The 21,163-nt window shown below is 45.6% G+C and overlaps 1 protein-coding gene across 1 annotated transcript; it reads right to left on the bottom strand.

The window, feature by feature from the left end:
• Positions 1–7,331: 7,331 nt before the first annotated feature.
• On the bottom strand, positions 7,332–21,156 carry QTRT2 (queuine tRNA-ribosyltransferase accessory subunit 2). The gene is made up of 8 exons (XM_063419896.1): positions 20,849–21,156; positions 19,259–19,314; positions 17,931–18,007; positions 15,103–15,312; positions 13,964–14,163; positions 11,324–11,475; positions 9,701–9,818; positions 7,332–8,684 (listed from the first exon to the last, which is right to left on the bottom strand). Exons 1-8 carry the CDS (start codon positions 21,154–21,156, stop codon positions 8,423–8,425), a joined length of 1,383 nt encoding a protein of 460 aa, XP_063275966.1. The 3' UTR covers positions 7,332–8,422.
• Between the last annotated feature and the right edge of the window lie 7 nt (positions 21,157–21,163).

The raw sequence follows: 21,163 nt of genomic DNA, 5'->3' as shown, positions 1-21,163 counted from the left end.
TCTAAACACATGGTCCTTTCTTTACTAAGATCTGAACTACCAGATCACAGAACTGACTAGGAACAAAAAAAAAGACAGCACAAAACCCTCACACAATTACAAAAACTCGACTCCAAACCAAAACAATTTCTGGCTCCCCCTCCCTCAAGTGCTGCTTGAGCACCATGCGGTTTTACTCTGGCAATGCAAACATAGGTGACCCCTAGAAAATGCCAAGGAACAGCAGCAATCAAAGGTGGAAGGAGTTGATGTCCCTCCACCCTCTTCAGCAAGCCAGAGAGATTGCTGAGGGCTCCCCCAAGACACGCCCCCCCCTCATTATTTACAGCAGAGTAATCTGCATTCTCCTTTTCCAATTGCTCAATGTCTCCTACTAACCCTAATTTCCTACATTTTCCTCCCTGGTGTTTTGTTTTCCCTGACCCCACAACGGGCTGGCAGAGGTGAGCTGTGACGCTGTGCTCTGCATTCTGTGGGGGTTCATTTACACGCTGATATTCACATCAGAAGAGCCTTTGGGGAATGCAGGAGCCTCCTCTCCTGCAGAGATGGGCACAGTTGCTGTGGCAGCAGGGCTGGGCAGCTGTGCAGGTGCAGCACGGGGCCCTGCAGCCTGTGCTCACCTCCAGGCAGCTGGAACGGGACACCTCAGGTGCCCTGTGCTGGAAGACATTTGTCAAGGAGCCAGTGCAGAGAGCAGCCAGGAAGCAGCTCCACCGTAGCTGAGGAGAGTTAAGCCCCTTTGGAGATGAAGGAGAGCTGGCAGCACACACTGGGAAGATCAGCCCCACCCCCCCCCAAGGTAGGAGGCAGCCATCCAAGTACTGCCTGTCTGGACACATTCACAGCACGCCTGAGAAATGGACTGAAAAACACCATTTATCCCCTGCATCCGCCATCTCCCAGCTCACAGAGCCACAGGCTCTGGCTCAGCTGCAGGAACCCAGATGAATGAGCCACAGCGCCCACATGTCCCACAGTTTGCCATTCCAGGTGTACCTGGGGCTCCCCATCTGTGACAGATGTACTGCATGTGACATGTGTTAAACTTCAGGTCTAGGACGAAAAACACAGGTTACCCAAATCACTCAAATCCTAAATGGTACCAGGCACTGAACAGAAGCCATCCAAAGTTAAAACCAAAAGCTCTTGAGTTTTGCACTGTAAAATACAAACAGAGAAGAAACCATAAAACACTCTACCTTGTCAGAGGCAGCAACAGGCACAACAGGCACCAGATCATGCAAGAATCTTTAAGCAGAAGAGCCCAAAGGTCCACGGGGCAGAAGATAAAACCATCTTCAATGAGAAAAAAAAAAAAGCTGATTCCTGGGAAGACAAGGCAGTTATGGGGGAGATGGGTTTCACCTGCCATCACAGACCAACGCTCTGCAGGTGACACTGCTCAGTGAGCATTCTGCAGGTACCTTGCAGCAGCTGTTGAACATGTTATTTTAACAATCTCAGCTGCAGCCAGCTTTAAAATCCACATTTGCCAAACTCACAGAAAAATCTCACTTCCCCAGGTAACCTTCCTTAGGTCCCTTAGGGGCTGGCCTGGCCTGGCCAGATGCTCAGCTGGACCCCACGGTGGGGATGAGCACAGGAACTTCCCCCTTGGAAGAGGAGGGAGCTCACCTGGAGCCTGCCTCTCTGAGGGCATTGGAGTGCCAGAGGGTTCTCTGCTCCCAGCTGGGCCAGCACAACCTGCTCAGGATGGCAGCTCCCCTGGAAGGCAGAGCTTGGCTGCAGCTTATTGCTGCTCCTGATGTGATGTTTTCTGAAGAATCTCTAATCAATGCCAGCCTTTCAAGGAAGGATCAACAGCCTGCAGGCTGCTGATATGGAGACACTCAGAAAACTACTAATAGGAATTGTGGACAACTCAGAGGACACCTGCAGCAATCTGATTAGTTTCAGCTAAGTGTGTGGTGGTTTGGTCACAAAGTGACAGACCCTGGCAGCCCTCAGTCTGCAAACACACCTGGCTGTGAGGTGTCTTATCTAACAAGAAGAATGGGCTTATCAGTTCTTTCCCTGACCAGTGCAAGTGTCCCAAATCTGCATGAGCCTTTAAATGAGCCATTGAAGTGATGTTTTCCTCATCTAATGGTAATAATGAATTAACATTAACATAACAATGTCATCTCCTGGCAGTATTTTGCCACCTGACCTGCTGCCTTATGAGCAAAGGAAGGCTCACAAGACTGTAGGAATTTCAAAGTGTGAGGGATTCAAAACTGTACCTCTTCAAAGTCAGCATCAGCTGCTATGTACCTCTTGCTGCATGACACTGAACAGGATGTAGAAGATGCATCCCAGACCAACACTGCCTTTCAATCTCAAAAGCCACTGATCCAGTTATTCTGTGTTACTCCCCAAACAGTCAATCTTAAGACATAACAGTGACCATTCTTGTTATGCCTTCCTGACATCACTCATGCCACCTTTCCTTGCTTCCTCTCTGCCCCAAGTGTCAGATCAGGAGCCCACCAGCTCTGATGCCAATCACACCTCTCCACAACAGGGATCCATTTTCTCCCAGGCCTAGGCCAGGAATTCTCCTGAGCTTCCTTCATCATTCTGGGAGTGAATCTCTTCCTGCCAGACACTGGTCTGATCCCTGAATGCCTCTGGAAATGTGAAGCAAAGAAAACCCCCGGGGCCAAAGACAAAAATGAACATAATTAAAAATTAATTTCAGTATAATGATTTAAGCATCTCAGTGAGACAAGCATCAGGCAGTTGTATCTTTGGTGATGTGGGGAAGACCTTTCTGCCTTCTTGCCCTGGGGACTCTTGTCAGTTTTAATAAGTTTTACCGCACAGCTGTGAGCATGGCAAATCGAACAGCCCGAATAAAGACCACTTTTCACCGGACAGAAGCACAAATGCTAAATCACATTTCTTTCTGCCATCTATGTCATGGCAGAAGGGCAGTAGTCCAGGTGGACTGCTCACCTTGCCATGCCTCAGCTGAGAGGCAGCAACACTGCTGCCTCTGTGTGGGGGTCAGCGCAAGGGACGTGAGCAGATGCTACAGGACTCTCTTGGATATTTGTGATGGCACTGGCTGTGGGCAGCAAGGGAGCCAGGTACCAGGGTTGAGTCCAGCACCAAGTACCCCCGTCAGCCTTAGCTCTGAAGGCTACCAGCATCGCTCTGTGGCGTTTTGCCTTTTTGCAGCCATTGCTGAATTCCCTGAACCACAACAGAGTGCTTCTTCTCCTCAAGATGCACGCAAAACAGGGGATGGAAAAAGGCACGTGCCAGTGGCTTCTGCAACTTGATGTTGGCAGTGCTACCCATGGACATACTGCACAGCTCCCACTTCTTCTTTTTGCTGGCCTTGCCAAATCCTAATCATCCTGTTTGCCTATGTTCCTTCCTCCCAGACGCTCCATCTCCTGTTCCCTTTCTTGAAGAGGCTGCATCTCTTTAAAGGCTTCGGCTGCCTGCCAGTTTGTTCTCTCTCATCCCAGTTCCCTCAGCTTTGTCTGAGGAAAGCATCTGGCTTTCCTAAGGGCTGGTTTCTTCAGCTGTTTTTCAGCACATAGTACCACTGAAGTTGACATTACTTTGTAGATGGCTCCATTCTGGCCCAGGACGGGCAGTATAAAAAAGCTCAAGACAGATCTGTAGACTCTGCTGACTCCCTGCAAGATGCTGGCTGCATCAATTCCTCCCCTGATTACCTCATCAAAAGGCAAAGCAGATGTTCTCCTGTGGCAGGAGGGAGCAGTGAGCACAAAGCTACAAAGCCACCTTCGTGTCATACATTGCAACACACCCACCAGCTCAGAAAGGCAGCCAGCTCAAGAACACAAGGTGCCACACACAGAGCACAGGAATGGGTCCAGGAACTCTGGCCATGGACCTTGGAACCATTCCTTTCTTTGTGAAGGTCTGTGCTGGCCAATTACATATTCAGGCCATAGTTTTTAGCTTTTTTTCTTGATCAGCACCCTGTAAATCAATCGGCTCTGCACATACAGGCAGTAAGATGCACCTTGTCCTGCATGTCCTCTGGCATGAACCATTGCCTTTCCCAGTGCAGTGGCCACGCACTTGAGCCAGAAAATGCTTTACAGAGTAGCAGAAGGATAGGGAAGACAGCTGGCTCATCCTGAGCTGTCTGGCAGACCCAAATGCCTTTAGTGATAATTCCTTTACCTCTGGTCCTCACTAAACAGATTCCTAGATTTTCAGGCTTCAGAAGTTTGAAATAATCCTGGTTAAACATATAACCCCTTCTCATCCAAAACTGCTTCCCAAAGAGCTCTGCAAGATGTTCAGATGCACAAATAGCTGTAAAAGAGCAGGCTTTCTCCAAAGATTTTGTAATGATGGAGAGTAAGCAAGGCCAGGAGCTGGAGGAGCTGTCAGAAGCATGACAGAGCATCCCACTGTGTTGCACCTTCACTTGACCAGTGTAATTAAAACATACAGACAACAGATGCAGATTAACCAGGCAGTTCATCATCACCTCATTGTGAGGCAGGAAAGGTGTTGCTTTTCCAAGTCAGTATGTTCCCAGGGAGGAGACTGTGTACTCTGACAGACACCGTTCACGTTGGCAACATCAACAGCGAAGTAAGAACATTTTGCTGCATCGTTTTTGTGCCAAAACCAACTTTGCCAGTCTAGATCCAACTTCTCAAAGGGATTAAAATTAATTTTCTTTTTGTTCAAAAAGTCCTGCCTTGCCCATAAGAATGTGCATAAGAAAGGTTGGTAACATGTGCTTGAACTTCTTTAAAAGTCTGAAGGAGTGCTGAATTACCAGAAAAGAGATGAGGCCCCTAGTGAATTACGCAGATCACTCCAGATTACTACAAATAAAACCATTAAACTGTCCTGCACCATCATCTATTTCATGCATGCCCTCCACATCACAGAGGAAACAGCTCTGAAATTATTGAGAGAAAGGTTTACACATTTTATTGGAGCCCTTTGTCTGCCTCCTCAGGTCGTGAATCAAAAACCAACAGGGTTCAGGATGAAGAAAATAAAAAAAGCAACTCAATGCTTAAAAGCACCTCTCAAACACACCTGGAAGTCTTTTTTTTTTTTATGCATAAAAATCCCATGATCTGGAAACTCTCTGGACCTTAGAGATGTAGAAATAAATTGAACACCCTGCTGGAACACTCTCAGTCTTGGGCAGCTCCTGTGATCCTGCAGAACCACAGAGGAGCAGACCCAGAAACTGTCAGACAAGGCTGGATATACACAGTGTGTGTCTTGGACATTGTGTCCCAGCAACTTCCAGGATGGGGTGGATAAACAGCAGGAGGAGGGCAGGAAATTACAAACCTGAAGGAGAAAACTTTCTTGTGATAAGCCAATTTGATTTTTTTCCTTAATACATTTCAAGGCATACCTTTGAAACTGCTAGAGTCTGCAACATTAATATCACTCTGGAAGGAGGAAGTTACTGAGCAGAATACTGATTAAGTGGTCAGAAAGGCACAGGACTGAACACGAGGCCCTGACAGTTATACTCTCATCAGCATGAAAGGTTTTTCTGTATTAAGCGGAAGATTACTCTAAAAGTTGCTAAGGAAAAGATATTCAAGGGTCTAATACTTTTGTAACACACCATTGCTTTTGTATTTTGCTCTGCTCTTTTATATTCTGCCCTTTGGGGATGGATGGCAGTCAAGGATGTTTTTGCAGTCTTCTGTGCTTAGTGAAGTTAATTCAGCACAGACATTTTTCCACTCCTTATTAATTTCAATTTTCACTTCTCCATGGGAAGTTTAGCTTTCTTCATGCAGTTTCCACCCCCGTATTAGGGCAAGAATTCTGTTTTTAAAATAAATTAGATCTCTGCCTGGAAATAAATTTAAAAACTTTCTAAGTTAGCATGAAAAATGTTGCTGATTTTTTACAGTGTGAACTAAGAGGACTGAATGTTGAGAAGTTGTATAAATACAACACATTAAGATGGTTTCAGGGTTAGTGATGTTTGCAAGTGTGTTTGTTAGATACTGAATGATGCAGCTGGTCAAATTCTGCCCAGTATGAAATGGTTTACTTTGTGCAGCCGTGGTACACTTGTGCACACACATAAAAGCCAAGCAAGAGAACTGGAAAGCCAGAAGAAGAGAAGGATTATTGAGAATGTTATTGGCACTTAGCTTAGCAGGCCACTAAGATCCCAGTACAGCCACATTTATCTCCTGAGAATATCCAGACTGGGAGATAAAGAAAAATTAATGAATCTGAATGATTCACAGAGGGGCAGGACCCTGGGGCAGGATGGGGAGACTGACTGATCCCAAGTAGTCACCAAAAGGTATAAAACAGCAACTCCAAAACTAGCAGTAAGGTTACCAACCTAAGAAGGATGCAGGAAATGTGAGGAGGACACAAGAGGAGCAGCACCCCTTGTCCTCTGTGTCATCACAGAACATTCCTGACTGACCTGCAGGACACAACCACGGTGGTGCCAGGCTAACTCAGGCATTTCAGTGATTCAATATGTGGATACAGGAGTGTCAGTGAATGAGAAGTTTCAGAAGATTGAAATCCCCTCCCAAAAGATTTTGCACAGGCACTTGCAACATTGTAGAAACAGGTGCTGCAGAAACAAGCATTGCAAGGTTCCATGCAGTACCACTGCATTCCTCTTGAAAAAAGCATAAACCATTTTCGTTTCATTAGATTTATGAAGTTAGGCAGACCTTCTACCTCACACTGTATACCCAGGACACCATCTCCAAGTTTCCCAGTGCTGCATCAGTTTTAACAACCACAAAGTAGAACTTGGAGTGAGGATGATAATTCTGTACTTTATGTAGTTTCTGAATCACACTCTGTAATCTGTTCGAAGACAACAGCAGAGCTGTATTTGCACCCTTTCTTTAGGAGCCTGTGGAACAGAAGTGTAGTTAGTGCAACAGAGTGAAAGAGGCTGGAATGGTAAAAAGGACTATGACAAAGAGACAGGGAAACTAAAACCCCTTATACTCTATGGTAAAGTCATTCTGATGGGAGGTATTAAAATCTTAAAGCGCTGCAGAAATTGTGAAGAGCAAACTACAGATTAATCCTTAATGGCTTTAAGGACATTAAGCTTAGTATTTTTTCAAGCTTAATTAAGGTAGTAGAGCTCTTATGGGGAGAGGGACAAGCAGCTGTCTTCAACACTTCCAAGTCTATTATGACATTCTTTTGAAGCAAATTACTTGGAAACATGCACCATGACAGGATCCCACTCCTGGATAATGTCTTCCATCAGGCTGCTAGGTCAAGTTTTCAGGAGACATCTTCTTGAGTTCAGATTCTCTGGTACACCACCTGTGTCACACATTGAGGAGTCAGTGTAACAAATAATAAATTTCTTTTATTGTTGCTTTGTAATATAAAATGATTAAATCCACGATTCCACAGTAAGAGACAGTAAAAAAACCCAGTTGAATAAGAGGAATGTGGCATAACTAAGTTACATTTTAAAACAAGGACCCACCAGAATGTTTTCTAAAAGTCCTTTCCTATGACACTTTCCTTCCACAGCTCCATCTCACAGTGACATTTGTGTAGCCTGCTCTGTGACCAGTGCTAGGGTGGCTGGAAAGAATGGTACAGACATTGTCACCCCTGTGCTAACACAGGAGTGAAATCCGGAAAAAGTGCACAGAGTTAACAAAAAAACCTCTACAGCAGGGCATGGATTAAACACTGTCTTTTCTCTCTGGCTCTCATGTCATTGAACGGGACTCCTGAGGCAGGGGTGTCCAAGGCCAGGCCGAGGTGGCAAACTTCTTCCAGGCCCAGAGAACATTCTGCACTGCAGGTGGCCTGAGAGAGGAGCACACACACAGTCCCTTGCACCACTGGACACAGCAGCACTTCCAGTCAGTTCTTCCAAGGACACAGATGCTGCCAATGGTGCTACGGTGGTGCTACAAGGACAGATGCTACAAGGACAGTGTGTTAGACTGACGGGGGGTTTGTCACCCAGGAGATACATGATGAGAGACTAGGACATCACTAGGTTTTTCTAGAAAAATAATTACTGTTGGGTATGGAACAGGAGTCCCAAGCAGCTGCTGAGTCTCCAGGCAGCTGGATTAATTTTAAGCATATGCCCTGCTTTATCCTCAATCACGAGTTCAATTACTCTGTCCTTGCACATGGGAAACCAACAGTGAGTATCTGAAAACAAACCTATCCATACTGGTCTTACTGGTAAACTGTCCAGGCTCTTCCACCCACCAAGAATGCAGCAAGCCAATTAACCAAAAGAGATGTTTCAACAAGATTGTCCTTGCCCACCAGGAAGTGAGATCTTCTTCAAATGTCTCCTTCAGGTCCCTCCAGAAAGGAAAAAAGGCATTTTACTACTGACAGGTCCAGGAAACACAGTCCTCCTGGATGAGGATGCAGCCTGCAACCTGCTCTGTCCTCCCTGAGCTCACTGTCCCAGCGTCCCATCTGCCGGGCCTCGCAGCGCCTGCCTGAGGACAAGCTCCTTGAGCTGATGCAGTTTACTGTCCCTTAAGGCATCTTGAATGGCGCTGAAGAAACCAAAGTAGTGCTGGAAGTTGTGCATCATGAGCAGGACACCGGCCAGCAGCTCGTTGGTCACCAGGAGGTGATGGACGTAGGCACGAGTGTGCCTCTGACAGCAGTAACAGCTGCATCCTTCCAGCACAGGACCAAAGTCGTCGTGGTACCTAAGGAAGAAGCAACGCTGGGTAACATCAGAGCTAAGAAGACCCATCCAAGCAATAAAGAGTACCCCTCTAACCACCAGGCCTTTTGCAGGGACCTGAGCCTAAAGTCCTGAGGTCCTTAATCCAGATTTGCTGACAGCTCAGACCAGCACCAGTGGCACAAAGGACTCCAGATATCAGAGATGGTTTGGGTTGGAAGGGACCTTAAACATCGTGCAGCTCCCACACTCTGCCATGGCCCAGGCCTCCTCATGCCAGAACTCGCTTCAGAGCCAAAAGGCCACACATTTAAGTCAGAATAACTCTGACTACACTACAGCTAACAGCAGAGAGAGGCCTCATCTGCGCCTTCCCTGGCAGAAAAGCTGCAGTGCAAGACAGCTATCACACAGTTCATGAAGGAGAAAGCCACCAAAACCACAGATTTAGTAATCCCACTATTCACAAAACAGATGCACCATTCCACAGAGAGAGCAAAACAACACAATTGTCTACTCAGACAGCCTGGCAGTACCTGTGACAAAAAGAAGGAAGGACAAGTGATAACAACAGCCCAAGTTTTTGTGAAGTATCCAGAAATGGCAGAACTGCTCTGCAGCTGCCAAAACTGAGTCCCAGAGTAGGGGTCTCCATAGTTTAAATAAAATCTAGTATCTCAAGATGACCCAAGTTAGATGTGGAAGACCAAAGTGATTCAGAGACCACCTTTGTGAACCTATGGTCTTTCAGCTGAGACATAATTACGACCACAGAATGTTTGCTGGATAAATGATCAGGAAACCCCTGGCTCTAGGTCAGGCAAAAGACAACGCTTTCACAGACAGGCTGCTGCCTGATAACAAGCTAGAATGTCTGTCCAACACTCTTCACTCAATGTCCAGAAGTGGTCTCTTCAACAACTTCATGCTTTATGAAGTCTCTCATCCAGCTGCTGACCAGATACAAATAAATACAGAGGACAAAAGCATCATATTTATTCACACAGCTGCAGGTACCCTCCCCACAAACTCACATACTTTTTATCCTTCAGAGATATCTCAAATGGTGTCATTTCGGGGTCAGCACTGGAGACTTCCTCCTGGTCTTCTTGAGCACCATTCTTCTCCAAGTCCTGGGTCCCATTTTGTGTTAAAACTGATTAAATTAAAAACACACAACAGCCTTAGAACAAAGAGCAAGAGCAGAGCAAGGGTAGCAACCTTAGAGTAGATATTTCTGGTACTTTCTTGCAACTGAAAACTCCTGCCACAAGTTTCCACTTTTCCTCTACAAAGCAGATATTTTACTTTAATTGCTGTAGGTTAATTAACACATACACTTTTAGATGATCAAAAGAGCAAATGACAAGTGAAAACTAATCAAAAGTTAGAACTGAAATAACAGTATAACTTTTTGCTGCTCTACTGAGCTGAATTCTTTATAAAATGCCAAAAGTATTTTGTCTGAACTGTATGTTGAATAGAATGCAATCACTGAACAAATTGATTTTATTGAGATTTTGTTAGAGTAGACAGGCAACTCATCTGCATTCAGTCATTCTACTTTCCATACTGTGATCACTCAGGGAATTAGATGCCTCTTGTTTTTTTTTAAAAAATCAACCCTGGAATCCAAAGAGGCTGGTAGCACTAATTCAGAAGAGGTAGGTACCACGTCTGCCTTTTCAGCATCTATCTGAAAAATAAAGAACCATCCCATGATTTTATAGGTTTGCATTTTTAAGTTTGCTCTTAAGGAGATGTATCTGGAAATACTAATATCACTTTGTGTAATATCACTTTGTATATTTGTTTGCATAATCCATGCCTACCGTGTTTGTTTTTAAAACAGACACAGGACAAAACCACTGCCATTATCCAGAGCCTTATAATTTAAGAATAAAGTAAGACAAGATAAAGAAAAACAAACATTTTTTGTTAAAAAATAGCAGCAAGCACAAAGAAACTATTCAGCCAGCTGAATAGTTCTGTTCTATTCAGCTGGCTCTGAATTATCCAGGCATGAAAAGCCACTAGGTTCTACCCAAGAGAAAAAATGTAAAATGTTTCTCTGTATTAAAAACATTTAATAGGCCAAAACAAAACAGCTGCTTGAAACACATTTGATAGCTGCTTTAATGGGTGATACACATGCCCATCTCACAGAGCAATGAATTATGAACAGAGCATTTTGGTTTTGACATAAACCTATGAATGCAAGGACTGAGAGGAAAACTGCCCAAATAAATGGGAAAATTCTGACAGCTAGAAAAAAGAACTTAAAAATATATTATTACAACAGACACATTTTAATTTAATTCTAGAGATCACTTAATAGGTCTAGCCTTCACTGTTAATGGTAACAGAAAATTTGCCAATGGTGTCAAACTAGAACCTTTCTATTCAGGAGGTGTTTAAGAAATATTTAATCATCACATTTTGGCTCATGAGACATTCAGAGGCCTCAAGTTTTACTCAGCAGATTTCACCCCAAAGCACCCCGCCTTCAAAAGCAACACGTGGTAGTGGAATCCCAGTTTTTCCAGTGGTCACTGCATTTATTTCAGGAACAAAGCCCTCAAACACAGATTTCTCCCAAATATGAATTATGCTTACCACAATATAAAATGTAAAAACTGTAACAACCATCAAGAAGCCTACCTGTTGCTTCAGGATCTGGATGGTAGTTGTAACTGAAAACCAAGGCACAGCCTCGCTCCGTCACTTGGAAGGGAAAGAAGCTCTCAAAAATGTCCACTCCCCTTTCAATGCACTCCAGCACCTCATCTGGTTTGCCTACACCATGAATCATTCTGCAGGAGACACACAGGGAGCCAAATCTACAATATTCTGAATAGAAGCAAGCAGGTACCTGAAGGAAAAGACCTCCAGGTCATGTGCAGCACATGAAGCTTTTCTATGCAACTGCTAACAGCCACCACTCAGAATTCCGCGTGCTTCCACTTCCCCACCTCCAACCCATCCAGTACACAACATGCTTTTCATTATTTGCCCTTTGGAAGACAGCAATAATCCCTCATTTACTGTAGAAAAACCCCATTCTGTTCACTGTGTTTGAAGTTATTTGCACGTGATTTCTTTCACATAAATACAATTAGATTCACAACATCTGTGCCATAGGACAGATATTTTCCTTACTCATGTTTGTGTCCCAATGAACTACCAGTTCCCAGACACATGGAGCCTTTTGCTCGTTAGCTGTTTAGAAGACAGTCTAACAAGAGTCTCAACAGAGACAGCAGTAGATGGCTGGTCAAAGATACAAGTCCTTCAGGTGACAGACACATCCTGCTGCACTGGGAAACCGCCTGGGGGAGAACGCACTAATGAAAAACATCATTAGAAACAGAAAACCTCCTTGCTTTAGTCCTCCCTTCTCTTTACACCCTACCTGATCTACCCAAAAACATGGGCTGTAACATCTCCTGAGACATGGCACTAAGAGCCAGCAAGAGCCTGGCTGGATTGCCATCAATAGTAATAGAGATCCTGCTGGCAGCCAAATTTAGCTGGCAGCTTCACCGAGGGTGGGTGAAGTGTGAGAGAGTAGAGCACTGCCTGCTCTCCTGCAGGTGCATGGCTGGGCTGAAAGCAGCAGAAGTTAATGTAGGGCAATGAGCTAAACAGATAATTAGGAAAATACACAGGGGCTGATAAATGAAGGCACAAGGTGCCATTTTTAGTCACTTTTCTAAGTACTCCAATTAAATTGATGAGCGCAGAATAAGGATAGGAGAAGTTTACAGCATGAGTGTTTTATGTTTCAGGTTCCCATGACAGGGAGAAAATAATATGCAAAAGTCAAAACAGTAGCTCGATCAAAGCCTTGCTGAAACTCATCCCTGCACAGATAAGGACAAACATTTGCTCTTGCAAGGGTTCCTACGCTATTGGAAAGGAAAACGAATTTTATCAAGAGACTTCAGTCCCTTTAGGTACATGAAAGGACTCTTCATAAAGAGTACACTCGTAAGATCATTTTACCATCACACAAAAAGCAGCCACTTCTTGCGTGAAGCACAGAAAGTGTCTTCTAGAGAATTTCATGCTGGGGTGGAACAGAGCTGAAAAACAACTTCTCCAGCCAGAATGGCAAGGGTGATTCAGGAGCAAGGACTGCCTGAAATTCACTTTAGTACTTCCAAGACCCCTCAGGGGCTAATCAGCTCTCTTCCTATCAAGAGGTCAGAAACACTTGTCTTAACAAGACAAGCAAACTATTTGATAGAGGAGGCAGATGCACTGGTAGCCACCGAGGTTAGCTGAGCAGATTGGACTCTAATGCTCCCAGGGGATCTTTTAAGTAGCTCAACCAGACAGGATAGCAACAACACAGCAAGCCTCCTAATTGTCAGGAAAATTCAAACCCCAGGCACCACTAAGCAAGAACAAGCTGCTGCAACACCAGACACAGTGCTCTTGCATTTAATTTCCTTTTAAACACCATTAGGTCAGAGCAATGCTCTGCTAGCAAAGAGAAGCAGGAACACAGTGGGACCTCAGTCATTCTCTTCAGGAAATAATCAAAAAGGCAACCATATTATTTCTGTAGCAGTTGTCCTGGTAAGAGCAATCTAGCGGGCTCAACCCAATAAGGAAACCTCTACACTTCTGAACCACTAGCAAATATTAGCACACATTTTAGTTACTGTTAGTCAGTTGTAAGGATTAAGAAAGCTGCCACTCCTGTCCAGTCCTTGGCATGGGTCTGATGGGCACAACTACCAATTCAGATATGCAATAAGCCCCACACTGTCCAAGAAGAGAATACCACTGTTCTGGGCCAGCCTGTACCACCCCAGGTAGTGCACAGGCCCAGTGCCTCAGGTACCAGGACAGAGCTGGTGACCAAGGTTGTGTGGCAAGCACTGGCTGGTTCTGCCAGCACCCCTCTCTGCCATCTGCCAGTTCAGGCCAGAGAGAACTGGAAACTAAAGAGAAGTCCCTGCAAAATATCTTTATAATAACGTTCTTGTTTGAGGTGAACTTCAAGTAAACCATGGCCTCCAATACCAAATGCAAGTAACCCTGACATATCCTACCTGTAACTCTTCCTAAAAACTCTTCCTCAAACCCACAGCACGAGCAAAGCCTGGTGCCAGCTGCAGCTAAAAAAGTGTTGAAGACTGCAGCCTGACAATGGTAAAATTTACACAGCCTGGCACACACAGAGCTGTGCAATACAGTGATTATTTCCTACAGGGAAACTGCACAGCAGCCTGTAGATGTTCCTCATAATAGGACAGATGGATTTCTTGGGATGTTGCCCACACAACTTACCTTGGTTTATCCTCTGGCAGCTCTGCTGTGACAGAAGCTATCAGTTTCAACTTGGTCTCCTTGGCCATGGCACTTCCCTGGAAGCCATCTAGCAGAAAGCCACCCACAGGCCGCTTGGCAGTCTCCCTGGCTGATCTGAGCCTCTCTTCCAAGATATCTCCACCTTCAATTGCCCCAAACATTACACTTCCTTGTAGTTCCTGTCCCAGGAGAAAGCTACAAGTGTTAGAGCATGCTCTGCCAAAGACATGAAACACATCTCATAGCGAGACTTCAGATGCCTGCTACCTAAGCCCGACATTCCCAGGAACTTGCCAGAACCACGGGATTTTATCTCATGTAAGAGTATTCCCCACACAACACTATGAAGTCCATGTGTAAGAAATGGGAGTAGTGGAGACCAGATTCTGCTCCTTGCCTTGACACTAATCACTGAGAATTTGGATGCCACTCTTCCCACCTCCCTACAGAAGGCAATAACCACACACCAGCGTTGTACAGGGCTTTTTATGGATGGGATCTCAGCAATAGATGTGTTAGTGCAAAATACAAAGCAGGTGTCATCATCCTGGCTGTCAGAACAGATGTCACAGGAAATTCCCTTTCAGGACATACAAACACCAACTCCTGTCATTCCTTTCCCTTGTAGTGCAGATTTAGATAGCATGTTTCCTCTCACTAAAAGGGAGGAAAGTTTCAAAGCTGCTGGAAGAAATAAAGAATAGCACTCACTAATTCTATCAAATCCTCCCTCACTTGGAACGAAGGGGACTTCAGAGCAAAAAGATGGGTTTTCTCAATCCAAATAAGAAGATCCCACTTTGCCCATGCATCTAATAAATAAGGTAAGTGAAAGAAATGCATCATAACCCAAAAGCAGAAAGAAAAATCCTAAAATGTAGTTCTCCTCAACTAGTAGAGATGAGGGGTGATCCTGGTGCAGAACACCATTTACTAAAGGAAGGAAGGAAAACTCACTGTGCTGCTGGTTATACTTTACTCTGGACTGTAAGCTGGGCATTCTCTGATACACACACGACACAATTTCCTACTAAGCCACATCCTGGGGCTGGTCCAGGATGCAGCACAGACCAAGAAGCACATGCAGTGATACTGCCTCAGTATCCTGGGGGCCTTACCGGTGACTTTTCCTGCAGCTGAAGGCATATATCCAAGAAGGAGAGTGACCTATCCACAGACTTCTTGGCTCTTTTTCTGCCAGCTTCCCCAGAAATGGTGTCTCCATCAGAGATGCACTGGAACCAGTCTGGCTGGATGGCCCGCTGGATGTCCATGAACTTGGAAGCTGTCATCTCCATGCGCCCGGAGCTTCCCCACAGGGAAACCGTCTGTACAGGAAGAACAGGGGTGAACAGCAGTTGTAAGGACAGCAGATCTTAGGGTGAAAGGAGAGAAGGAATTGAAACACCAGATACTGGAATGATAGCTCATTAGGTAAGTTCCCCTGGAGCATGGCTCAGATAATCAGCTGCATTTAGCACAATGAATGAAAGGAAATAAATGACTGAACTGGAATTTCTAAGATACTCTTTGGTGAACCATCCCACTTAGCACTGACTTCTCCGGTTTTAAAAACCTAAGATAGAGCAGCTGGCCTCTCATCACACAAATTAGTGGCAGAATTGGGAAAAAAAAAAAAAAAGCTTGAACTCCCATCAAACTTGTTGTCTAGTAAGCAAAAGCTTATAAAAAGCAGCAAAGTTGCAATGGCAAATACAATTCGCTAGTTTTACATACAAAATGCAAACCCAAGAAACTACTTCCTCTTCTGAGCACTTCACTCATACAACACACACGAATGTAGGTGTTCATATAAACCATACAGACTGGGAAGAATACAAAGGCTTGTTAAGCACTCAGTTTTAGAAGCCCATATTATTTTAGGTCTCTAATCCAGCAACTCCAGAAGGCACTGCGATACCCAAACTGAACCAATGCAAGGAATGGCAGGCGCTCATTAGGATTCTTCCCTGTCTCTTCACATGCTTTCCATCCTGCCAGCACACATGGGAGCTTCCATCGTTACTCTGTGATACCCTCAGAAGAATATAAAGCAAGACAAAAGCACATAGACAGAGAGGTTATCTTACCTGAACACCTCCAGGCTAGCAGATGTCACCATTCAATTCACTAAACATTCAGATTCATAAAATGTTCACATTTTAGCCTATTTTGCAGAATCTGTAATTAACCTGTGAGTGCAGCTTGGCCATTGCTTTGGTTGTATTATTGTTAGGCTTGTGGAACTGCTGCTCCACAACTTTAAAGGGGTATTCAAGTAGGTTAAGTAAAGGGCTCGAGCCCTTTGGAAGTCAGCTCTTCTCATCTGCAATTCTATTCATGCTTTTTTAAATGAGAATGGGTTTTCAGCCATCAGAAACAGCATATAGCTTGGAGGGTTATGGGCACTTTTTGGGGCCTGAGGGTTTAAACACATTCTCCTAGCCTATGCCAGACAGACAGATTAGGCAGTGCAGTTCTCATGCATACTAATTTGCAAATTGAATTTCATCAGCAGATGCAAAAAGTATGAGCAAAAGCATTTTTTTTCTGGTCTGGTCCCCACAAAGACCCAAAAGGATTGCACAAGTATACTGCATGCCTGTTGTCCGTCCATTCATCCTGATTACTTCTGGCCTTATCAGCCATTTTCACCAAATTTGAATAAAAACAGAAGTCTCCAAAACAATAATTTTTTTGCAAACTTCCAGAGTTCCAAAATTTGTATCTACAGAATAACTGAAGCACAGCAGCATTTATTCTGCAGCAGCATGTTGTTCACACAGTACCTGCTGCCTCTTATTGTGAGAACATCGAGGAACAGCTGGTGAAGGCAGGCAGAGGAAAGTCAGAGTTGCCTGAGCCAGTGTGTAATCACATCTAGTTACCTTCATTCTGTTCTTGAGAGGAAAAAAGCTGCTTTAATAAATAAAATAGCCATGCAGCTTAGAGAGCTGAGCATTATCCTGTGATTATTTAAATCCAGCCAGTGCTAGGCTTTCTGGCACAGAGCTTTCTGTCCCATTGCTTTCAAAAAGCTTTCGTAAGTATTTGTCAGCACAGATCCAGCTGCAGAAGGCCTTACAACAAGGTGACAAATATCTTTACCAGCTTATTTTTAAAAACCCAAAAAAGTCTGAATCAAACTCCCAACACCCAGGCTTAGACTGCTCCTCTCACCTCAAAGCTGCACAACAGTGGGACAAGCTTCAGGTAATTCCTTCCCTGCAGAGACAGGAGTCAGCCTGGATCCCAGCAGCAAGGAATACACACTGATAGTTGTATGGCAGGAGTTATTCTCCGTCACTCACTGACCTTCCACCAAAAGTGGCCATCCCCAAACCTTGGCCTTGGGCTGACTGTATCTGAGCAGGTGCCAGGAGCTCCAGCACGAAGCTGTGTCAGGCAGCAGGCAGTGTGTGGATTGCACAGGCAGTGTGTGTGCCTGCAGGGTGCAACAGAGAAATGTTGTTGTCCAGCACCCCTGGACTGCTGAGCCACCCTCCTGCAAGAATTCTGATGTCCTTCTTGTAGGGGAGGGGGGGCCTTTAGCAGGCTGTGTGTAAATACACACGCAGGGGTTCAGATTTACTGTCTGTCAGTGGCACAAGCATAAGCTTGTACAGCAAATATGGCAAAACACAGGTACTTCATTTTACTGCTGTTTAAACCACAACAGCATGGTAGTCCAGAGCTCTCCTTTCTACTTGAACTGCCACCTAACTGCTCAGGAACCATTCAGGGAACATGCTGCCACATAAGTAAGAACATGTATAGCTTCATTTAGTTGGAGTTATGAGCATGTAAACGGCAATCCTCTTTGTGCAAAGATTTATTTTGCTAATCTTGTGGCTGTCTGAGCATATCCACAGAGATGAAGGGAGGACTGGCGGATTTCTTCTGGGAACTTTAGGTGGACCCTTTCAAGTCTTTACAGCTACTGTACCTTGTTAGTGTTGTAGCCAGAGGGGCAGGGAGTGACTGGGTCATGAAGGGAGCAGTAGAGCACGGCATCTGGCATACCTGAAAACAGAGAGACAGATCCAGAGCAGAGTTTCATGAATCAAAGCAAAGCTAACACAAAGATGTGGCTTGCAGATCTGAAAAAGGGAACAGGATGTTGTCCCCCAGACAAGTACATCCATTCTGACAAAGAAAATATTGCTCATCTATCTCTCAGCACCAAAGAAAGCAGACTTCTTCCCCAGCTTTACTAACTGCCTGGAGAAGACTGCAGCAGCAGGACAAACCATGAAACAATACCCTTTGGTTCTGCAGCTTGCATAGCTGCTTTGGGATTTATTTATGTTTCTTCTTGATTAATACTTCACCTATTATAATTTTCCAGACCCAACAGCTGACTCACTCGACCACTCAACTGATAACTGATACATTGGTGACACTCGACACAATCCAAACTAGCTACAATCCCTAGCCTAGGACTTTTAAGGAAGGACAAAGTAGAATCACAGAATGGTTTGAGTTGGAAGGGACTTTAGAGATCCACACCCCATGGGCAGGGACACCTTCCACTAGACCATGTTACTCAAAGCCCTATCCAACCTGGTCTTGAACATTTCCAGGGATGGGGCATCCACAACTTCTTTGGGCAATTTAAGTGGCTCACCACCCTCACAGAAAAGAACAGGAGAGTGAGATAATGAATCAATTACACAAATGAGAAATTTATCATCCCTGCCAGACTGGAGGTTTCAAATGTCAGAAAGCTAGACAGTATGTCTCAGTGACATACAGCCTTCTCTTCAGCGATAGTCATTGAAACTGGTAAAGCCTCCTGGAAGTTCCAGACAAAGACATTTTTCAATTTTTCTTGAAGGAGTTAATTGCTCCAAACAGGTAAAGTTTATTGAAAGTTGGGTGCAAACTTCCTTTGGAAAGCCAAACCATAACTATTTTATATATAATGAAATGCATGTCCCAAATTTTTATGTGCTTTTTAAAAAACTAAAACAAACAAAACAAGCTTTGGTAACTCTTTTTTTTTTCTTGCAAAATGTGCTAGATTCCATACACAAAGAACTGTGCAAATTATAGAAATTATGGACACATCATCACTTTGTAGCCTGATTGAAGGATTTTTGGCCATACTAGTGACAACATACTATTTCAAGTCTTCCCTAGTGCCACTCTGAGTGAGAAAATCTCTAAATGTGCAAAGCCTACATCTCTCTGCCTACTGTACTGCCTGAACATGCTCTAGTGGGATCCACCTGCACTATCTCTCAGATATACAAGCAAATACTTGTACTTTACCCATAAATTTTGCAGCTCCTTCTTTATACTCTTCCAGGACGTCATGAATTTCTGCCCTGCAATCCAGATATAGGAACACAATAACTAAGCAGACAACTAAAGAGATTAGTGGTTTCGTAACTAAGGCTTTTTTTTCCATACTTATGCATTGTCTGACACTGAACTGGTATTTACCATCCAGCTGTCAGGCAGTGAAGCAGAGACAGATGGAATGAAATGCCAGAACCACAGAGCTCAAGAATCACAGCTCACAACTTGGGGCTCTCATAAGTCTATGGCAAGAAAGTAAAGCTTTTACCTGCACTGACCAGGGACCACTAACTCGATGAAGAGCATGAAGCTAGACTGTGACTTTTTGGGGAGCATGACTAATGTGTTCACATCATTCAACAACTGCACAAGCTTTATCATGTTAATCTTTCCTTTTGGTTGCAATTTATCTAGTTTTGAGAGTTAGTCGCTGCTCCTTAAGTGTTTTCAGGTATTGGGTACCTACCACCTCTCTGGGCAATCTGGTCCAGTGTTTCACCACCCTCATTACAAGAGATACCCTCTTATAGTTTAAACCCATTACCTCTTATCCTACCACAACAGGCTCTGTTAAAATTCTGTCCCCATCTGTCCTATAATCCCCCTTTAGGTACCAGAAGGCTGGTAAAAGGTCTCCCTGGAGCCTTCTCTTCCCCAGGCTGAACATCCCCAAATCTCTCTGCCTGTTGTTACAAGAACGATGCTCTATGACGGCCAGCCGGGGGTGTGTTGGTCCGACCCCGAATGCCGCAATCTTCCCAGAAAGATGGGTCTTGCCAGGGACAACCTCCTAGGGGTCTCGGGCAGTCCTCGGCCGCCGGGCGGCCTCAGCAAGGTGGGCACAGCCTGCGGCTGCAAGCGATCGGCTCTCAGCAGTGATTTCAGCTCTGCCTTGAGAGGTGATCCCGGCCCGACCCAGGGACAGAGAGACAGGAGCGACAGAGAGACAGGGGTAGCTTTATTATCCCGCACCCTGTGAAGGGGACCAGGGACGACAGCTCCCTGCTGAACTGGGCAGAAGCTGGGGTATTTATGGGGGAAAGTGAGGGTGGTACCAAAGGGAGAAGACCGATGGGTCAGAAAGAATCTACGTGAGTATATCTGAGCACGATGGGATGTCACTGTGACCAGGGAGAACAGCCTCAGCCAAGGGTATCTCCCCCGGGGAGGGCTGAGATGAGCTTATCACACTCCTCTCAAGGGACATCCCTCCAGGGGAGAGGCTTGGCAACTTTCCTCCACAACGCTCGACCCCTCTGAGCATCTTTGTGGTGCTCCAAAGGACCTGGTCCAACAGGCCCACATCTCTCTTATGTTGCGGGCTCCAGAGCTGGATGCAGCACTCTCGGAGGAGTGTCAGTAGAGCAGAGGGGCAGAATCAGCTTCCTCGCCCTGCTGACCACCTCAGGAAGACGACCGTGAAGTCACCACGATGGGTTCGGCCTAAACACGCTACGAATGACGCAGCCCTGCAGCTCCTTTCCCCTCTCCTTTCCCACCCCGGCCCCGCACGTCCCTCGGGCGGGGCAGCAGGGCCCCGCGGCCGGGCGCGGTACTCACAGGGCGGGCAGGGCGACGTGCGCCACGCCGGGCACGCCGCGCACCTCCTGCAGCGTGTCGTGGCTGAGGTGCGGCGCCGCGCCGGTCCGCGTGTACAGCAGGCAGCCGGGCAGCGCCAGCGCGCCGGCCCCGCTGCGGCCCAGCCCCGCCAGCGAGCCCAGCCGCCCTCCGCCCGCTCCCAGCAGCTTCAGCTTCATCCTCGCCCCGCGGCGCCGGCCAGGGACGCGGCGAACGGGGCCACGGGGAACGAGGCCACGGGGAACGAGGCCGCGGGGAAAAGGGCCGCCCCTTCCCGCGCCGGGCGTCATCAGCGGG

Source organism: Prinia subflava, chromosome 28, assembly GCF_021018805.1.
Source record: "Prinia subflava isolate CZ2003 ecotype Zambia chromosome 28, Cam_Psub_1.2, whole genome shotgun sequence".
NCBI lineage: Eukaryota > Metazoa > Chordata > Aves > Passeriformes > Cisticolidae > Prinia > Prinia subflava.
The sequence above is the reverse complement of the archived record's forward strand: the minus strand, read 5'-3'. Positions and strand labels throughout refer to the sequence as shown.

What these genes read in the sequence shown, in the direction of transcription:
- QTRT2 (XM_063419896.1), bottom strand. Translation starts at nt 21,156, where the DNA reads ATGACGCCCGGCGCGGGAAGGGGCGGCCCTTTTCCCCGCGGCCTCGTT. An exon ending in CACGTCGCCCTGCCCGCCCT is followed by an intron (nt 19,315 to 20,848) that starts GTGAGTACCGCG and finishes TCTGGATTGCAG; the next exon opens with GGCAGAAATTCATGACGTCC. An exon ending in CTGCCAGAGGATAAACCAAG is followed by an intron (nt 11,476 to 13,963) that starts GTAAGTTGTGTG and finishes TGTCTCCTGCAG; the next exon opens with AATGATTCATGGTGTAGGCA.